Source organism: Geotrypetes seraphini, chromosome 3 (genome assembly GCF_902459505.1).
Source record: "Geotrypetes seraphini chromosome 3, aGeoSer1.1, whole genome shotgun sequence".
Lineage (NCBI taxonomy): Eukaryota > Metazoa > Chordata > Amphibia > Gymnophiona > Dermophiidae > Geotrypetes > Geotrypetes seraphini.
The window spans coordinates 280,459,724-280,479,891 of record NC_047086.1 but is presented as its reverse complement, the minus strand read 5'-3'; the positions used below and the strand labels follow the sequence as shown (position 1 = coordinate 280,479,891).

At 44.8% G+C, this 20,168-nt stretch overlaps 1 protein-coding gene across 2 annotated transcripts in view; it reads left to right on the top strand.

The window, feature by feature from the left end:
- Positions 1–20,168, top strand: part of SMOC2 (SPARC related modular calcium binding 2) — a 265,441-nt gene that overhangs the window by 68,891 nt on the left and 176,382 nt on the right. The window contains exon 1 of one of the 2 annotated variants that reach the window (XM_033938642.1): positions 2,317–2,509. The exons of the other annotated variant lie outside the window; for it this stretch is intronic. Coding sequence (XP_033794533.1) covers positions 2,414–2,509 — 96 coding nt within the window. The 5' untranslated portion in view covers positions 2,317–2,413. Of the gene's footprint in view, positions 1–2,316; positions 2,510–20,168 lie in introns of those variants that run through there. 2 annotated transcript variants of the gene reach the window in all.

The following is a 20,168-nucleotide window of genomic DNA, read 5'->3' as shown; positions in this document are numbered from 1 at the left end:
TCCAGCAGTAGCCCTTCTCCTTTTCTTTTACCTCCCCCGTGTCCAGCAGCACCCCTTCCCTGCTCCCCCGTGTCCAGCAGCAGCCCTTCTCCCTTTGTTTTACTTCCCCCCTGTCCAGCAGCACCTCTTCCCTGCTCCCCCTGTCCAGCAGCAGCCCTTCTCCCTTCGTTTTACCTCTCCCCTGTCCAGCAGCACCCCTTCCCTGCTCCCCCTGTCCAGTAGTAGGCCTTCTCCCTTCCTTTTACCTCCCCCTATGTCTAGCAGCACCTCTTCCCTGATCCTCCTGTCCAGCAGCACCCCTTCTGGCCCACTGGCACAAACCTCATGTCCATCTCTCCCTCTCCTACTTCTTCTGTCCATATCTCTCCCTCCTCCTTCTGTCCCTTCCCTGAATCTCTCTCCCTCTCCCCATCTTGCCTCCTCCACATCCATTTCTCCCTTCCCCCCGCTTCCCTCATGTCCATCTCTCCCTCTCTTACTTCCTCTGTCCTTATCTCTCCCTTCCTCTAGTCCCATATGCTCCTCCCTTCTACATCTAGCGATCTGCCAGCGTGCTTACTGGTCGACACTCTGTAACGCACTCCTGCTGGCATCTACTCATCCCCTCCCCTCCCTCTCGCCTGCTCATCCGCCTGCTGTGTTCAACTTCATAGAAAAGCGCTGTGTCACGCTGTTTCTGGCTTCAGCATCTTCTGTCCACTGCGGCCAGCCCTAGCAGAAACAGGAAGTTGTCAGAGAGGGCGGGCCACAGTGGAGAGAAGACGGCGAGGCCAGCGGCAGCACGGTGCAGAGCTTTTCTAAGAAGTTAAACACGGCGGGCGGGTGAGCAGGCAAGAGGGAGGAGGGGGAGAAGTAGATGCCGGCAGGGCAACAAGTTCCCAGCCTACGGAATCAGCGGTGGCAGCGGTTTGTCTGGCGGTTAGTGAGGGCGGGAAGGGGGAGTCTCTGCCTCCATGTTCGAAAATGGAATTCGGCATGGAGGGACACATCATGCTGTCAGGGAACACACTGTGTTAAGTGTGCATGCATGCTTAGGATTTTATTATAGAGGATAACCAGTTCTAGCATCTGTGTACAGCCCAGCACTGAATATTCAGGTATAAAAAGTCCATGGCAGCTGGCATTTTGACAAATGCTGACTCTTGCAGGCTTAGTATTGACCCAGATATTTTTTCACTGAATATATAACAACTCTGGAATTTATTGCCAGAGGATGTGGTAAAAGCAGTTAACCTAGCTGGGCTAAAAAAGGTTTGGACTAGTTCAAAGTGATGTTAGCACTCATTTCCTGAGAAATTCTATATGACATCCCTTTTTGTTTCAAGTTTGGCAAAATCTATTTGAGTGGAAGCACATCCCAGATATTATCGTTGGTGGCTCTTAAGATTCCTGAAGCAGGCCTGTTGGCTGAAACATGTACATGTTGAGTCATTGAGTTGTTGGATGTATTATTGTGCTATTGGATGAATAAAGATTCTTATATTATCAGATGAGCTGGATGACACTTTCATTAGTGCACATCATTCTGATCTGGACAATTCCATTCTGTCTTTTGCATATTTGTGTTTGTGGTTTTGTTTTCCCCTGTTTCGTTCCTAGAAAAGTTCATAAATCATTATTAGGATAGACTTGGGGAAAGCCACAGCTTATCCTTGGAGGAGGGTAAGTAGCATGGAATCATATGGAAACAGAATACTGGGCTTGAAAGATCTGTGTTCTGAATCAGAATTACAATTCTTATTTTCTTAATATGTCTGCAAAATTGGCATCTCAGTGGTCTTTGTTACTGCTGTTCATATCACTGTTATCATATGCCTTCTATTGACAATGATTCATTAACATATCCTATATACCAGGGGTAGAGAACTCCGGTCCTCGAGAGCCGTATTTCAGTCGGGTTTTCAGGATTTCCCCAATAAATATGCATGAGATCTATTTGCATGCACTGCTTTCAGTGCATATTCATTGGGGAAATCCTGAAAACCCGACTAGAATACAGCTCTGCTATAAACTCATTGTGACAGGAGTCCCACTAGCCATAACAGAAACAGGGAGGAAGATCTTGTAAGGCCCATTGTCAGCAGGTCTGTGAAACATCCTGAAATGTATAAAGATCCTGTGCACAGTTTTAGGCAGAAGCCTGTCCCTTTAAGAATGCCTAGCGCATAAGCTGACAGTCAGAGTGCAGGGCCCTTTAAGATCTTGCCTGTCCCTGCTAGGAGGGGGTGTGGATGGGTGACGAGGTTTCCATTTCCTGAGCTTCCCTCCTCAGACAGGGGAGGAAGACAGCTGGAACAAGCAGTTGAAAGTAGGCTAGGAAGGAGGCCAGTCCTTCCAGCTGGGCAGGAGCCAGCACAAGCCAGTTCCCCTGTGGAGACTGCTGACTGGGATATGGAGGAGCTTGCTGAAAGCCATGCTGAGTCAGTCACAGAAGCCCATCCAGAGGACTACACAATGGATTTCCAAGAGGACAGTATTTTGCCTAACCTTAGTGAGGAGCGGATGGATTGTGAGTAGGCTGTTGAGCCAAACAGTTTATTTTTTCTTTCACTGGAGTTTGTCCATGCAGGTATTTTTGTTCAAGCCTGCCTAAGTGTTTGTGCTGGTGACAAAGTAGGGTGTGTCCAGCCACCCTATAGAACTGTGAAACAGAAGCTGGGTTTTTTGGGGGTTTTGAAGCAGCATGTGCACTGCTCTGATGTGTGCTGTGGGAGTGAGGGATAAAACCAGTGCCTGTCTTTTTCGGAGGGCGGCAACACCAGTAGTATACGGGCCTATCTCCTCCCAGCCTGTTTAGGGAATTTGGCTCTACCCAAAAGGGTTCCAGCCAGAGTGTGTGCTTTAAAAAGGAAAAATGTTTGCTTGCAGGAACTGTTCTTGATAGGCCAGCTAGTGTGGCTGGAAGAAAAGTTTTGGAGTTTTGATTTTGAATGTTGGACTCTAACCACTGCACTGGTTGTGCTGAGTTTGGAGCTGAAGGTGAACAGTGTGCTTAAAGCTCAAGTGTGGGGAATTGTGGAAACTTTATTTTGCCTTTGAGAAATAATTGAAGGATATGAGAGTCTTTGGAGTGCTCATGCCATACTTAAAATAAGCTCCTCTAAAATCTGGAACCCTGGTTCTAGAATGTTTTGGTTCTGATCAACTGGAACCCAAAATGCTACTTATCATAGGTGAGCCTGTCAGTACTACGTCCAGTGTTATGAGAGTAGTACTACTTATATTAAAAGGTATAAACATATATTCCATTCTTTGTCATCTTATCAAAGTTTCAGTTCACTGCCAGAAACCATAATCCCTCTTAGGATGTATGGAAGCCAGCTTCAAAGTATGATTGTTTAAAGTACTTTGTGAATCTAGTTCAGCAATCTAGCACTATTATTTATATAGTTATATAAATCTAGCACTATTATTTATATATTATATTATTTATATATATTATATTATTTATATATAATATATTATTTATATATTATATTATTTATATATATTATATTTATATATATATATATATAAATATATAAATAATAGTGCTAGATTGCTGAACTAGATTCACAAAGTACTTTAAACAATCATACTTTGAAGCTGGCTTCCATACATCCTAAGAGGGATTATGGTTTCTGGCAGTGAACTGAAACTTTGATAAGATGACAAAGAATGGAATATATGTTTATACCTTTTAATATAAGTAGTACTACTCTCATAACATATATATATAAAGTGTTAGATTGCTGAACTAGATTCACAAAGTACTTTAAACAATCATACTTTGAAGCTGGCTTCCATACATCCTAAGAGGGATTATGGTTTCTGGCAGTGAACTGAAACTTTGATAAGATGACAAAGAATGGAATGACTTTTGTTCAGTCTTTGTTTTCTCAGAATGGAATATTTCTGTTACAGACAGTGAGATTGAGATCTCTCGTCAGGTTGCTGAGTAGTGGATAGAATGAATAAAGCAATATCCTGCATTTTTCTTCTATCTACTGACAAAGAAATAACATGTTGTATCATGTGGTACATCCTGAGATCACAGTGCATCAATTGACACAGAAATGTGCTTCTGTAGACTCCTTTGTGTCACAGCAGCTACCTACATGCCTTTCAGCAGGGTTCACCTGGGTGAGCTCTCATTTCATAAAGGTTAACTCCTCCTAAACTTAAGTACATCTTTTCCCTGCCTCTGCCTTGATTCCTTGTCACCCCTATTCCTTTCTCTAGACTGTCCTTTTTTTCTGTCTCTGAAGGGTAATGTCGCCAAATGCATTAGCTGTGTACATACCATGACAGTAATGAACCTCATACAGTACTTGTTTGATCTCAGCCTTTCAAATGTACGAAGTGGGTGCTGAAAAGTTCTCAGCCCGACCAAGAAGAGAATGACGTGGGTGTGGTTCAATCAATGATCTGAAACAATGTCAAAACACAGAGTTTTGTTTCTGCAAATTGGCACTTAACGAAATAAGATAATACTCTTTTCAGCTATAGTGGCAAAATAGCGCTCAGAATTGAGGAAATTGGTTGGTTGGGCTGAAAACTTTTCAGCACTCCCCTCGTACTTGCCATATTATTTACATTCTGCTGGAGACAACATCCTTCTAGAATTATTAGGAAATACCATGGGCAGTTCAGCACTTTTTTTGACTGAAGGAGTTGAACAAACCAATCTTTGGCTACACCTTTAAGCTTTCCAGTCGCTGATGCTATGTTTATTTCTGCATTTCCCCCCTTTATTTATTTATTAGTAACTAGAGCTGTACTGAATAGCATATTTTATTATTTGGCCAAATATGAATAATGAAAATGATTATTTGGCCGAATCCAAATAATGTGCTTCGAGCATTAACATAAATAATAAAAGAAGCAACATGAAATCAGAGATCAAGGGGTCTTTTTACTAAGGCGCGCTAGTTGTTTTAGCGCACGCTAAATGCTAACGCGTGCTTCTGCGTCCATATCCTATGGACGCGTTCGCATGCGTTAGCATTTATCGCACGCTAAATCGGCTACCGCACCTTAGTAAAAGGACTACCAAGTGTTTATTTCAGTAGGGTTTAGAACAGTAGTATCCCAGATTATTTGATTTTTAAATCGCTACTCGGCCAAATACAAATAATGATTCAGGGCCGAATCGATCGAATATGAATATTTGGTACACCAACCTACTAGTAACTGATCTTGATTTATGCATCCCCTTCCTTGCATTTTCTTTCTTCATGCTTTTTTTTTTCTTTTTTTTAATCTTTGCTGTTTGTTCAATATACTGAGATTTAGGGCTCCTTTTACTAAGGTGCGCTAGCGTTTTTAGCACACGCAAGAAATTACCGCGCGATACACCACGTGCTTTGCTTCTAGAACTAACGTCAGCCCAATGATGGCATTAATGTCTAGCGCGCGGGGCAATGTAGCGTGCGCTATTCCGCGCGTTAAAGCCCTAGCACACCTTAGTAAAAGGAGCCCTTAATGTAAACCGCTTTGGCTCTTTACATTTGAATATTGGTATACCAAACTTTGAATAAATAAAAAAATTAATAGAATATTGATAGAGCCACGATCCCAGTGCCAGATCTCATACCAAAGTGCACATGGAAGTTTTCTTTAATCAGGTTAGTTGTACCCAAAACAATTGGGATTAGCTCTGTATCCTTCTGTCATATTTTCTTAATCTCCAATTGAAGATCTAGGAGGTGTAAGACTCCTATTTAAGTAGTGAAGATCACAACCTGGGAGACACTTAAGCACTTGGGCTCAAGGGCTCAGTTCAGAATCAGCCAGTCCTCCTCAGCCCCACTCACATTAGCTTGCATAGTGCAGACTGGAGAAGGGGATAGGTGGTGGCTATTGCTAGACAAAAGCCTAAACTGGTTCCCAAGACAGTGGCCAGATTTTTCCTGTTCCATCCATGTGCAGTGAACTAGCTGCAGAGAAAGGGGTAGGAGCATAGGACTCAACTTTTTTAAATGATTGGGAGTGCAAACACAAAACAAATTCTCCCTCATGGGACAGAGATTATGAAAATGTGACAGAAAGATACAGAGATAAAGGCATAAATACCAAAAGGGGGAAGATAGAAACAAAATTAGCTAAACAAACTTACTATTCTGAACAAATAGGAAAAGAAAAACTAGGGGCTCCTTTTATCAAGGCGTGCTACGGGGGTTAGCGCATCGAACATTTCATCACGCCCGTGGTAGCCTAAAATCCTAATGCCACGTCAATGGAGGCATTAGGTACTAGCGCAGCAGGCGTTTTAACGCGTGGTATTCTGCGCATTAAACCGCTACCGCGCCTTTGTAAAAGGATCCCTATATTAAAAAAAATTGTTTCAACACTTTAATGAGAGCTAAAAGTCAAATATCATCTCACAATAACAAACTTCTCTTTATTATGACAGGGGTTGCCATACAGCTTATTTTAAGGAATTGAAAAATTGGGATCAATTACACTATACCTTTTGGTGGGAGTCTTTGTGTCACATCTTTAAAATGGAACATATAATTGCTATACAACAGGGACATTAAAAGACGGTTCTGGATATTTGGGAGCCATTGACAAAATATTGCAAAGAGTGATTATTGGTTTTGCCCCTTGATCATGCACGTCCAGGGTGGGTGGGTGTAGGGGGGGAGTTGGAAAGTATTTTTAATCTTTATTTTGAGTGCAATTTTTGAATATGAAGATGGGGGGTGATATATTTATTTGTCATAGATTACAATTTTGATTGAATTTAGGTGCTATTATAGCGTAATATGATTGTATAATATATTTGCACTTGTTTTTGGCTTCAAAATGAATAAAGATATTTAAAAAAAAAATTAAAAACAAATTGTTTCTAATAACTAATTTTCTGGCATCGCAAATTGAACTAACAACAAAATCAATAAATGTTCCAACACCTGAACTAACATCTTATTTTAGAACAAAAGTTGAAAATTTCAGAATGGATATTAACAATGGAAATTCTATATCATAGAATTTCTAGCTAATAATACAGGTTCCAAAGAGATGGATGACCTTCTGCAGATAAAATATCCAGTAGATAGGTTTTGGGAGGATTTTTTTCCAATCACAGAAACAGAGTTAAAAAGATGACTATTCAAATACAGTAAATCTCAATGATTATTAGATATTTGACCAATATTTCTTCTCAAAAATTAATTTAAAACATATTTCTTGCTAGGCTAGTTAAATGATTCACTAGAGCATAACATATAAAACATAACATTTTATGTCTATGTCACAGATACCTTGCAGTTCTATATGGTATTGTTGTTGTTAGATGCCATCGACTCGTGCTCAAGTCCAGTGGCATACCTAGGGGTGGGTGGGGGGGGGGAAGTCCGCCCTGGGTGCACGCCCCAAGGGGGTACACAGGAGAGAGCTGAACAGGGACGATGGGGGACCTGCGGGGTTAAATTAATAAAGTGTCTTTGCTTATTTGTAAATGGGTCTCTACCAGAGACTTTAATTCAATAGCATAATTAAATGAAATAACTATTTCTGAAGTTTATAGGGATGGACGGGTGGGGACCGAGGGGATTCCTCGCGGGGACGGGTGGGACTTCTGTCCCAGCGCAACTCTCTAGTGCAAAGCCGGCCACCCTTCCTATTCTGCTGCTGCTGCTTTTCTTAACCCTACAGCAGCGGCAGTAAACAGGGGTGTCCGCGGGTGCTCACCATTGCTCATTTTCTGGCCGGCTCCCCTGCTGAAAGCCGCGGGTGTCCGCTCCTCACACGATCTTCAGCTGTGTCGGAAGCATTCCCTCTGACATCATGCAGCCGTGCATCACGCGAGGAGTGGACGCCCGCGGCTTTCAGCAGGGGAGCTGGCCAGACATGCTGGGCAGGGAAGGGGGGGAGTTTAGACATGCTGCTGCTGCACAGGGAAGGGAGGAGGATAGAAATACTGCACAGGCAAGAGGGGGGGGGGGGAGACATGCTACAGCAGCAGCACCCAACTGGGGAGAGAGAGGAAAGGAGGAATAAGGAAGAAAAGGGAGAGGAACCAGAGATGCCAAGTCCATGGGAGGGAGGGAAAGGAAAAAAGGAAAGGAGATACCAGACCATGGAGGGGGAGGAAGAGATGCCATGGCATGAGGGAAGGGATAGAATACCACACCTAGGTGTGGAGTGGGAAGGAAGGAAGGAAAGGAGAAGAGAAAGAGAGAGATGCCAAAGCATAGGGGAGGGAATGAAGACAGAAAAATGGAGAGGGGTGAAGCTGAAATGAATCATGTGAAAAGGAGAGAAGGGACCCCAGAAATACAGTTTATTGAAGGGACATAGAAAGAGGGAAGATGCCATATGGAAGAGAGAGAGGGTGGACAAATTAGTAGATGGAAGGGGCAGAGAGAGCGTGGGCAGTAGATGGAAGTGGTAGAGAGAGAGAGAGGACAGAAGCTGGGTGGAAGGGGCAAAGAGAGGGCAGATGTTGCATGGAAGGGAGAGAGGACAAATGCTGTATAGAAAGAAGAGCAAAGAAGATGATTAAAGCAGAAACGACAAAAGATAGAAAGATTTTTTTGTTGCTTTACTTAGAATCAAGTAGTATTGTAACTGTATTGATAAAAGTTTATAAATAAGAAATGGAAATAGGGCAATTTTTTGGATTAAACACCTTTCCTCAGGCCAGGATACCATAACAGCAGTATACTGTACTGTTCTGAAGAAAGATTTGGCCTCTGAAAGTTAATTGAAAAATGGATTAGTCCAATAAAATGGTATTTTCTTATTTCTCATTATTTGTTTTATTTTTATTTGTTAATTTGTAAAGTGTGATTGTTATGTATCAGTTTTTTCAAATTTACATCTACTATTTTTATATTTTGCACAGTATTAGGGGACATGTATCACTGGTGTTGTGGTGTTGCATTGTATGCAGAGTCTGGTTTCTTGGTGGTTCAGTTTAACTTTTGTCTACATATTTCAATTTTTAGTTTGTAATTATTCCATATTGCGCGAGGCTGTATCTCTGTTCTATGTGTATGAAAAAGGACATAGTTTTCAGTTGGCACTGACTACAGGATCAAATGACTGTGCGGGATCTGGCTTGTTTAGTTTTACAATGTATATGTTGGTGTTCTAGTGCTCACTGCAGTGTTTAAGATGCTGCCTTTTCCTAGGTACACTCTTGTTGTGCGATATGTGGATTGTTACTAAAAAAATCATATTTTTGATATAGATGGGGGGGTGTCAAAGAATGATGGGCCCCGGATGTCACATATGCTAGGTACGCCACTACTCGAGTCCTAGCGACTTGATGAATTGCAGATCTAAAAAAATCAGTTTTGTGCTAGTCCAGAAAGGTCCTCCAGTGTCATCTCCATGGTTGTTTTCAATGTGTCCAGCCATCTGATTGCAGGTTGCCCTCTTCACCTAGTTTCTTCGATCTTCCCAAACATGATGTCCTTCTACAGTGATCTCTCTGTTCTGATGGTGTGACCAAAATAAGACAGTTGTAACTTTATTATTTGGGCTTTGAGTGACATAGCTGGTTTGATCTCTTCCAGAATCGATTTGTTAGTTCTTCTGGAAGTCCACTGCATGCCTAAAATCCTTCTCCAGCACCAAAGCTTAAATGAGTCAATCTTCTTTCTGTCTTGTTTCTGTAACAAGTAAGTTTTTAAAAGCTTCCTAAAATTCATATAAGTCATAGACTTTCTAACCATTGGCCCGAATTCAGAATCCCAATGTATGGTTTGACAGGATAGTTGCCAATTTATAAATCATGTTTGAGTACAACCTTTAATAGGAAACTTAAAAAAGATAAATTATGACTAGAACGCCCCCGAGAAGCAAATAAAAATTAAGACATAAAATATTTTGGATTTAAGCCATACAACGCTTTATAAATAAAACAACCAAGCTTAAATAGAACTCTGTCTTCCATTGGGAGCCAGTGCAATTTTTGATAAAATGGGGATTCATGCTCATATTTTCAAATTAAAAATCAATCTCTGAGTACAAAGAAATTGACCCCATTAAACAAAAATAGCAAATATTAAGAAAAACAGAGCTTTATGTAATCAGTGGCTTTGAGGGAACCCAGGATGGGCTTTAAAAGTTTTTTGGATCACAATCAAATTCAAGGAGAAAACTTCAATTTGCACAGTTTTTTCAACTTTAGGTTTTTCTGGACAACCCTAATCCCACAAAGAGAACATTACAGTAATCTAGTTGAGGCAATATAAGTGATTGAACCAGTAACTGGAAGTGTTCTCTATTGAAGCAATGATGAGTTCATTTTAATTTTCTCGGTGTCAAACATGCCTCTGCTTCACATGTTAGATGCCTATCATATAAGTATAATCCCCCAAATTTTCAATTCTGATTCCTGTTTCAGTGGGATAATATGCAATAACACTTGTGTATCATCAGTAGTCATTCTAGGTGGACTTAACAATAAGAATATGGTTTTATCCTTGCTCCTTTCCCGTTTCATATTGTCTGCTCAATCATCAACCAGACCTATAACTTCTCATACCAAACTGTTAATCTTACTTTCATTCTTTAAAAAAGGGAGATAGTTCATTGTAATATCATTTACATGGGAGATGTATACAAGCCCTTTTCATCTAAGAATCATCCTAGCGTTGACATCAGTACATTAAAAAATATTGGAGAAAGTGGTGAGCCCCAGGGTACACCACTTAACGCTAACCACTCTTTGAATACGTCTCCTTTCATTTTTACACTACAAGATATGTTCATCAAAAGTCCTTCCAATCAAGAATACCACCAATCCAAAAAAAGTTCAGAATCAAAAAGCTGGTGATCCACCACATCAAATATACTAGCAGTATTTTATCTGCACTTTATTGTGGAAAACAACAGAAATTTAATATACTTTGCTAATAGCTAAACACATACACTATGGTGTATTCATCTACTAATGGCGTTCCAAACATTCAAGCATTCAATGTTTTGTTGAGGTAGTCAGGATAAAGCCTGCAATGCTGTTCAACTCCTTGCAACAAGGCTTCATGCTGCACTGGGTTAGTGTTGCCAGTGGCAAAGTCAGTCATCAGTTTTACACCTAAGAACATAAGAACATAAGAACATAAGCAGTGCCTCCGCCGGGTCAGACCACAGGTCCATCCTGCCCAGCAGTCCGCTCCCGCGGCGGCCCAAACAGGTCACGACCTGTCAGAATCATCAGAAGGGGCTCCATTGCCACCTTGGCTTCCCATTTAAGTCCTGCCTTCCTATCGAAGCCCTAGCCCTCCGGTCTTTCACATGCACGACCTGGTTGGTTTTTACTCATTACCTGGTTAACTTTCTATACTTGTGTTACATCCCAGCTCCTCCTTCAGTATCCCATGATCCCTTTATCCCTCAGGAATCCGTCCAATCCCTGTTTGAATCCCTGGACCGTACTCTGCCTGATCACTTCCTCCGGTAATGCATTCCAAGTGTCCACGACCCTCTGGGTGAAAAAAAACTTCCTTGCGTTTGTTTTGAACCTATCTCCCTTCAGTTTCTCAGAATGCCCCCTCGTATTAGCTGTCCCCTTCAGTCTGAAGAATCTGTCCCTATCCACCCTCTCTATGCCCCTCATGATCTTGAAGGTTTCTATCATATCTCCCCTGAGCCTCCTTTTCTCCAGAGAGAAGAGCCCCAGCCTATCCAGCCTCTCGGCGTATGGGCAGTGTTCCAGCCCTCTTACCATTCTCGTTGCTCTCCTTTGGACTCTTTCAAGTACCGCCATGTCCTTCTTGAGGTGCGGCGACCAATACTGAACGCAGTATTCCAGATGTGGGCGCACCATCGCTCGATACAGTGGCATGATGACTTCCTGTGTTCTGGTTGTTATGCCCTTCTTTATGATGCCCAGCATCCTGTTGGCTTTTTTCGAGGCTGCCGCGCACTGTGCAGATGGCTTCAGTGATGCATCCACCAGCACACCCAAGTCTCTCTCGAGTCTGCTGTCTCCCAACAATACCCCACCCCCCCCCCAATTTATAGCTGAACAGCGGGTTCTTTTTCCCTATATGCATGACCTTGCATTTGTCCACGTTGAAGCGCATTTGCCATTTGTTTGCCCAGTCTTCCAGCTTGTCCAGGTCCCTTTGCAGGTCCTCACACTCCTCCCTGGTCCTAACTCTGCCGCACAGTTTGGTATCGTCTGCGAATTTTATAACCACACACTTTACCTCCCTTTCCAGGTCATTGATGAATATATTAAAGAGTATCGGCCCCAGCACCGATCCCTGTGGCACACCGCTCGTGACTCCCCGCCAGTCAGAATATTGACCCTTTACTCCGACCCTCTGCAGTCTACCTGACAACCAGTGCTTGATCCATCTGTGCACATCCCCTCCCACCCCGTGGCTCCACAGCTTCTTAAGTAGCCTTTCATGTGGCACCTTGTCGAAAGCCTTTTGAAAATCGAGGTAAATGATGTCTATGGGCTCCCCATTGTCCACCCAACTGCTTATTCCCTCAAAGAAGTACAGAAGGTTCGTTAGGCATGATCTTCCCTTGCAGAATCCGTGCTGGCTTGTTCTCAGTAGGCCATTCCTCTCGATGTGCTCGCAAATGCCGTCCTTGATCATAGCTTCCACCATCTTCCCTATAATTGAAGTCAGGCTCACCGGCCTGTAGTTCCCGGGGTCACCCCTCGATCCCTTCTTGAAGATAGGTGTGACATTTGCCACTTTCCAGTCCTCTGGTACCTCACCAGTTTTCAAGGATAGGTTGCAAACATGTTGGATTGTGCCCGCTATTTCCTGTCTTAGTTCCTTCAGAACACTTGGGTGGATCCCGTCCGGGCCCGGTGATTTGCCACATTTTAATCTGTCTATCTGTTTGAGGACATCCTCCTTACTTACCTCTATGTGCTCTAATTTTTCAGCCTGTTCCCCACTCATGAGCTCCTCTGAGTCCGGTATATTAGTTGTGTCTTCGCTCGTGAAAACCGACGAGAAGAACGTGTTCAACCTCTCAGCTACCTCTTTATCATCCTTAATCACTCCCTTCCTGTCCCCATCGTCCAACGGCCCCACCTCCTCTCTCGCTGGTCGCTTTCCCTTAACGTAACTGAAGAATGCCTTGAAGTTTTTCGTCTCCCTGGCCAGCCCCTCTTCGTATTTCCCCTTTGCTTTTTTTACCTCTCGGTGGCATTCCTTTTGGCATTTCCTATGCGTCTGGTGATTTTCCTCTGTTGGGTCCTTTTTCCACCTCCGGAAAGATACTTTTTTGTCCTTTATCGCCCTTTTTACTTCTGTTGACATCCAAACCGGGTCCTTTGATCGTTTGTTCTTGCAGCCTTTCCTGAAATTGGGGACGTACATTCTCTGCGCTTTCTGCAGGGTGTCCCTGAATAGGGTCCAGGCGCTTCCCACAGTCTCCATCCTAAAGATGTTTCTGAGCTTCCTCCCCACCATTTCCCTCATAGCAGCATAGTTCCCTTTCTTGAAGTTCAGCGCAGTTGTTGCAGTCCTCCTAACCACGGGTGTCCCTCTTTCTAGTGTGAATCTAATCATGTTGTGATCACTGTTGCCTAGTGGTCCTCCCACTTCTACCCCTCTCGCTGGCCCCCCTAATCCGTTTAGGATGAGGTCAAGAGTAGCACCCCCTCGCGTCGGTTCTTTGACTAGTTGCTCCATGAAGCAGTCTTTCACCGCTTCTACAAATCCTGTCTCCCTAGTGCAGTTGGAGTGACCCGTACTCCAATCTATCCCCGGGTAGTTGAAGTCCCCCATCACTGTTACACTTCCAGTCCTGCACTCCTGTCTCAATTCCGCTTCCAAGTCATGTCCGACTCCCTCTGGCATGCCAGGTGGTCGATAGTACAGCCCCAGTTTTATGGCCGCACCCTTGTTTCTCGGTAATTTGACCCATAGTGATTCCAGCCCTTCTGTCTTCGTTGCCATATCCATCCCGATCGAGTGGATAGAGTCCTTTATATATAGTGCTATGCCTCCCCCCTTCTTGTGGGTCCTGTCCCTCCTATAGAGCTTGTACCCCGGCAGCGCTACATCCCATTGGTTTTCCTCTGTCCACCAGGTTTCTACAATTCCAATTATATCCAGGTCCTCCTCCCTGGCCACGACTTCTAGTTCACCCATCTTGGCCGTGAGGCTTCTTGCATTTGCGTATAAGCACCGCAGGTCCCGTCGTTTTTCTTCCACCTCTGCATTTATCTGGGCCACTTGCCCTTGGATTTCTGGCAGTTTTCCCGCTCTCTGCGCTTCTGCTTTGCCCTCAGCCTTTACCCTCTTAGCTTTCAGTTTCCCCACATTCAGTTTCCCCACATTCCTGCCACCCCACTTCCCTGCTTTTCCTCTGGGATTTCTAGCCCTTCCGGCCCCCTCCTGGGCTATCACCCCTTGAGCCTCTGTTTGATCCCCCTCGCCTTGTGGTACCTCTATATTACTCTCGTCTTTCGCCCTCATGCCACCCAGTCCCCCTGTGTCCCCATGCCCCTTAGTCTTCTCCCAGCAAGCTCCCTTTACCTGATGTTTCCCTCGCTGTCTGATTTTGAGATCTTCCGGTCCCTCTGCTTCCTCCCTGCAGTCAGCCCGTTCAGCATCTGTTCTGGATACTGTTGTCCGAAGCGTCAACATGAGATCAGCTGTCGGCTTTCCCCCTCTCCTCAGTTTAAAGCTCTCTCGATCTCCTTCCTCACATTGGCTGCCAGTAGTCTGGTTCCCGCTGTGCTCAGGTGCAGGCCGTCCCGCCGGTAGAGCTTGCTCTTTCCCCAGAAGGACGTCCAGTTCCTCACAAAGCGGAAGCCCTCCTCCTGGCACCATCTCCTCAACCATGCATTTACAGCTTGGAGGTCTGCCTGCCTCTTCGCATCTGCTCTCGGTACAGGCAGGATCTCCGAGAATGCTATCCTCCGTGTGCCCCGCTTCAGCTTTCGTCCCAGGACCCTGAACTGGTCAGTCAGTGCGTCCATGCTGAAGTTTCTCCGGCTCACATCGTTTGTTCCGACATGGATTATTACCGCAGTCTCCTCTGCCTCTGCTCCGTCCAGGATCCTCTCGATCCTATCAGTGATGTCTCGTGTCTTGGCCCCTGGGAGACAAGTCACTAGCCGGTCCTCCCTTCCTCCTGCTACGTGACTGTCTACCTCTCTCAAGATCGAGTCTCCCACCACAATAGCAGACTTTCCTTTCCTCAGCAACCTCCTCTGCCTCAGGTCGGTGTCCTTGGTGTAGTGTGGTGTCTCTCCCTCGGGGTCCTGGTGAGTCACGGTCTCCTCCTCTTGCGTGGTCCCTCCGCTAGGTCCTTCCCCGGTGTCGCCTTGTGGATCCTGGGTCTCGTCTGCCGACATCCGTCTGCGCTGCTGCTGATCCCGTTCCTCCACCGTCCTATAGGCCTCCTCGATGAATCTCTCGAGGTCCCTCACCTGGTCCACAATGGGGGCTCCTCCGTCTGTGTTCTGGGTAGACCAGCTCGTCTCCTCTGTGGTGCGCAGTTCCTCCAGTCCCTCTAGTTCCTGGACCTTGACCCTCAATCTGCCGACCTCCATCCTCAGGCTTTCCAGTTCCTGACACCGACTGCATATGTACTCCCGCCTTCCCGAAGGGAGGTAGTCGTACATATTGCACTCTGTGCAGTATACCGGAAAGTACCTCTGGGATCCTGGTTCCTCCATCGCTCTCGGAAAGTGCTGGTGTGCTCCTGCAGAGAGAAAAGAGAAAGAAGGTGATTTATTGGTGTTTCTGCCTCCCTCGCAAGGCTCCTTCGCAAAGGCGCTCTCGCTAAGGCGAGCGCCGAACGGCCGCGCGCCGTTGGCTCGACCCCTTTTAAGGGGGAGCCCGGGCGCTGACGCTGCCTCTGACGCGGTGGGGTGGGCGGAGCTTACTCTCGCCGCTACCCCTGCTGGATCGCCTGCCTGCCCGCCTCCGCCCAACTCTGTTGGCCTCTCTGCCGCTCCTCCGAGCCCCTGCTGCTGTCCTCGGTCAGAGAAGCAGCCGCGCTCGGCTCGACCCCTTTTAAGGGGGAGCCCGGGCGCTGACGCTGCCTCTGACGCGGTGGGGTGGGCGGAGCTTACTCTCGCCGCTACCCCTGCTGGATCGCCTGCCTGCCCGCCTCCGCCCGACTCTGTTGGCCTCTCTGCCGCTCCTCCGAGCCCCTGCCGCTGTCCTTGCTCGGCTAGGTGGTTAATGACACAGCCAAAGTGTTAAACTGATAACTGACTTTGCCACTGGCATCATCACAGACCCAGTGCTCGGTTTATTCTGACTATCTCAAGAAGACTTTGAAGCCCATATTCTAGAAACAGTGCCTTAAGTTAGACGCCCAACTTAAGTTGAAAACGCTGTAGGCACCTAGTATAGTAGTGCCTTAAAAATGACACCTACATCGTGCCTATGGAACCAGTGGCATAGCGAGGGTGAGAGGTGCCCAGGGTGGTGGAGCCCCTCCCCTGCCATCTTCTCTGCCCCACACCCCTTTCCTCTCCTTCCCGATGCCCTCCTGCCGTATGCACACCTCTTCCCTTCCCCCATACCTCTTTTTAAAAATTTGTTTATTTATAACTTTCAAATAAAATTCACAAGAATACATCTTGCTGCATGAAACACAGAGAAGGAAAATTATTCAAAAAAATAAAATTTCTTATAACTAAATCTTAATCCCCTTTCTTAGACCACATTAACAGTAGGGGTAGTCAATGTATATTACAAGGAGAAATTAAATACAAATCATTTGAAGAAATTTTTCAAAAAGGTCCCCTTTTCCAATCATTCCTGGACAATTTTCTTAATATCAAGGAAATGCTTCAGATGTTCTGTTCTGGAGAATAAAATGTATATTTGACATCCAAGTACCTAACCAGGCACTTATAGGGATACGCAAGAAGAAATGTAGCACCTAACTTAATTCTCTCTTGACGCAAAGAAAGAAAATCCTTTCTTCGTTCCTGAGTAGTTTTAGAAACATCGGGATATAACCATATTTTCTGACCCCCCAAATAATTTCTGAGAATTCTTGAAGTATAGTTTCAAAATCATATTAGTGTCCTGTTCAATATATTTATTAACGATCTGGAGACGGGGACAAAATGTGAGGTTATCAAATTTGCTGATGACACCAAACTCTGCAGCAGGGTTAGAAACACGGAAGACTGTGAAGACCTGCAAAGGGACCTAACGAGATTGGAAGACTGGGCAAAAAAGTGGCAAATGAGTTTTAACGTGGAGAAATGCAAGGTCATGCATGTAGGGAAAAAGAACCCGATGTTCAGCTACAAAATGGGGGGAACACTTCTAGGGGTGAGTAACCTTGAGAGGGACCTGGGGGTGATGGTCGACACATCACTGAAACCATCGGTGCAGTGTGCGACAGCTTTAAAGAAGGCAAACAGAATGCTGGGCATCATCAAAAAAGGTATCACAACCAGGACGAAGGAAGTCATCATGCCGCTGTATCGCGCAATGGTGCGCCCGCACCTGGAGTACTGTGTTCAATACTGGTCGCCGTACCTAAAGAAGGACATGGCGGTACTAGAGGGAGTGCAGAGGAGAGCGACTAAACTGATAAAAGGTATGGAAAATTTTTCATACGCTGACAGGTTAAAAATGCTGGGGCTGTTCTCCCTGGAGAAAAGAAGACTTAGAGGGGACATGATAGAAACCTTCAAAATCCTAAAGGGCATAGAGAAAGTGAATAGGGACAGATTCTTCAAACTGAGGGGAGCCACAAACACTAGGGGCCACTCGGAGAAATTGAAGGGGGATAGGTTTAGAACAAATGCTAGGAAGTTCTTTTTTACCCAGAGGGTGGTGGACACATGGAACGCGCTTCCGGAGGATGTGATAGGCCAGAAATCTGTACAGAGGTTCAAGGAGGGTTTGGATAGGTTCCTGAAGGAAAAGGGGATAGAGGGGTACAGATAGAACTTGAGGTAGGTTAAAGAAATGGTCAGAAACCACTTCACAGGTCGCGGACCTGATGGGCCGCCGCGGGAGCGGACCGCTGGGCAGGATGGACCTCTGGTCTGACCCAGTGGAGGCAACTTCTTATGTTCTTATGTTCAAAAACAAAAGACACCAAGAGAGTAGCTCTTTCTGTGTCAGCTGTTAAAGTTTGTTCAAGAAGTAAAGACACATTTTCAAAATCAATCTGAATCTCTTGACCATTCTTTTTTCCTGAATCCTTTTGTAAAACCTTTCTACTTGGCAAATAATAAATTTTATTAATTGGAGGGATATTATTTAAGGAAATTTTTAAGTTCTCGAATAAAAATCTCTTAAGAAAATCAATAAGTAGAACACCTGGGGCCACAGGAAAATTCAGGAAACGAAGATTTAACCGCCAATTATAATTTTTCTATCAGTTCAAGTTTCCTATGAATTAAGGTATTATCCTTAATTGTAGAGGCTTCAAACTGCTGTAAATGTAGTATCTCTTTCTGTGTTTGCCTGGCCTGGCCTGAAAACGCCATTTTCATCAAGTCCACAGTCTTAGTTAGGGTATCCAACTTAGGTGTAATATTAGTTACATCTTCTTTGGCTTGGACATTTTAGTCTCCATTCATTGCAGCAGTTGCCAGATATCATTCAAGGAAGCCTCTGTGGGAGCTGATATTGCCTCTGCTCTCTTGATTGTAGACATCAGCTGTTCTGCCGTTGACTCTGTGCCCTTCCTGGGAGACCCCGTGTATCCACTTCCTGAATCGCGAATCTCCTGCCCCAGAGCCCCGGTTGCAGCTGTACACAGAGGGTTAAGGGTAGGCGAAGGAGAAAGTGATGTTTCAAGACCCAAAAGGGTGATAGGCTCTCCCAAACCTCCATCCAACTCCAGGTAATCCATTCCTCCGGATGCTTGCGTCGTCGTTGATAGTCGGAAAGAAGCGATTGACAGTCTGCTGGACTGGGGTAGACGCTAGTGCCGGCGAGGGTATGACTCTAATTACCCCCTTCCTCTTCGTATGCGGCATACCGGCAGTGCTGAAAAAGTACAGCGATTGAAGAACAGGTAATAAAGACAGGAAATCCAGCAGTTGCCAGCTCTTAACTGCGTCTTGCTCTCAGCTCACACACCGCCATCATCTTGACTCCCCTCCCCCATACCTCTTTAACATTCCCGGTGGAGCAGCAACCAATCCTGCTGCTCACACCAGTATTGACTCTTTCTCTGATGTCACTTCCTAGGCGCAGGTCCAGGAAATAACATCAGAGGAAGAGCCAACGCTGGTGCAAGCAGCATGTTGGGGTTGCTGCTTGCGCCAAGAACGTCAAAGAGGTACAGGGAAAGAGAAGGGGTAGTAGTGAGGGTGTGGGGAAGGACCGGGGCAGCAGAAAGGAGGATAGGTACCTGCACCCTGTAGCTTGGCCCTCCCTTAGGGCATAGCAGGGACCGGCACACAACCACCATAAAGCCCCGGTGTGCTTCCCCAAAAGGGAGGAAGTTCCTGTTGTGGAGAGCTTACCCTGTGTGTAATAGTCAGGATGGCACAACTCAGGTAAGTATCATAAAGAAAGAAATCAAATTTATTTATCAATCAGTTAGGGCAAAACCAAAAATGCATGAAAAGTAAAAGTCCAAAAGTAATGACAATAATAATGGAAACAAAATAACGCTGCACTCACTAGTCTGGTCTGGTTAAAGATTCAAAAGCATATACCTTATGTCATAGGAAAGTCTTACTTCATTATGGGAGCGAGGGAACAAATACTCAATTTAGTCTCCCATAGTCTTCAGTGCAATCACAAAAAAAACCCCAAAATACAACACATTGCAATATTATAGATCTTCTCTTCTCCGAGTTCAATAGCAGAAGGTTGGCGGATTTACCAAATCGGCTCCTTGTCCGGACAAAGAGCAAAATAACCCTCAGATCCCTCCACTAAGATGTTGGGCAGATCCTGCCCCAAGCTTCAGGATTTTCCAACTCTATGAGGGTTACTGCTAGTGTTGCTTCACTGCAATCAAGCCACAGCTTGCAGTGAAGTGACTTCAAGAAAAAAAAACAACTTCCAAACAAACAAAACAATTTACTAGCATACATCCCTCTGCTAGCATGCTCAGAGAATTCATTTATACTTCAGTGAGCTCCTTCAAACATAACAGTAGCTAATATATTGTCTCAGAAGTCAAATATTCAAAAACCCAAAAAGGAAAGTTCACCAAAAAGAAAGCTTTTTCAAAACACAAGCCTACAATCCAATCAGCTTACATCCATTTCTTCAGCAAGCCCCAATTCTGGTAAAGCA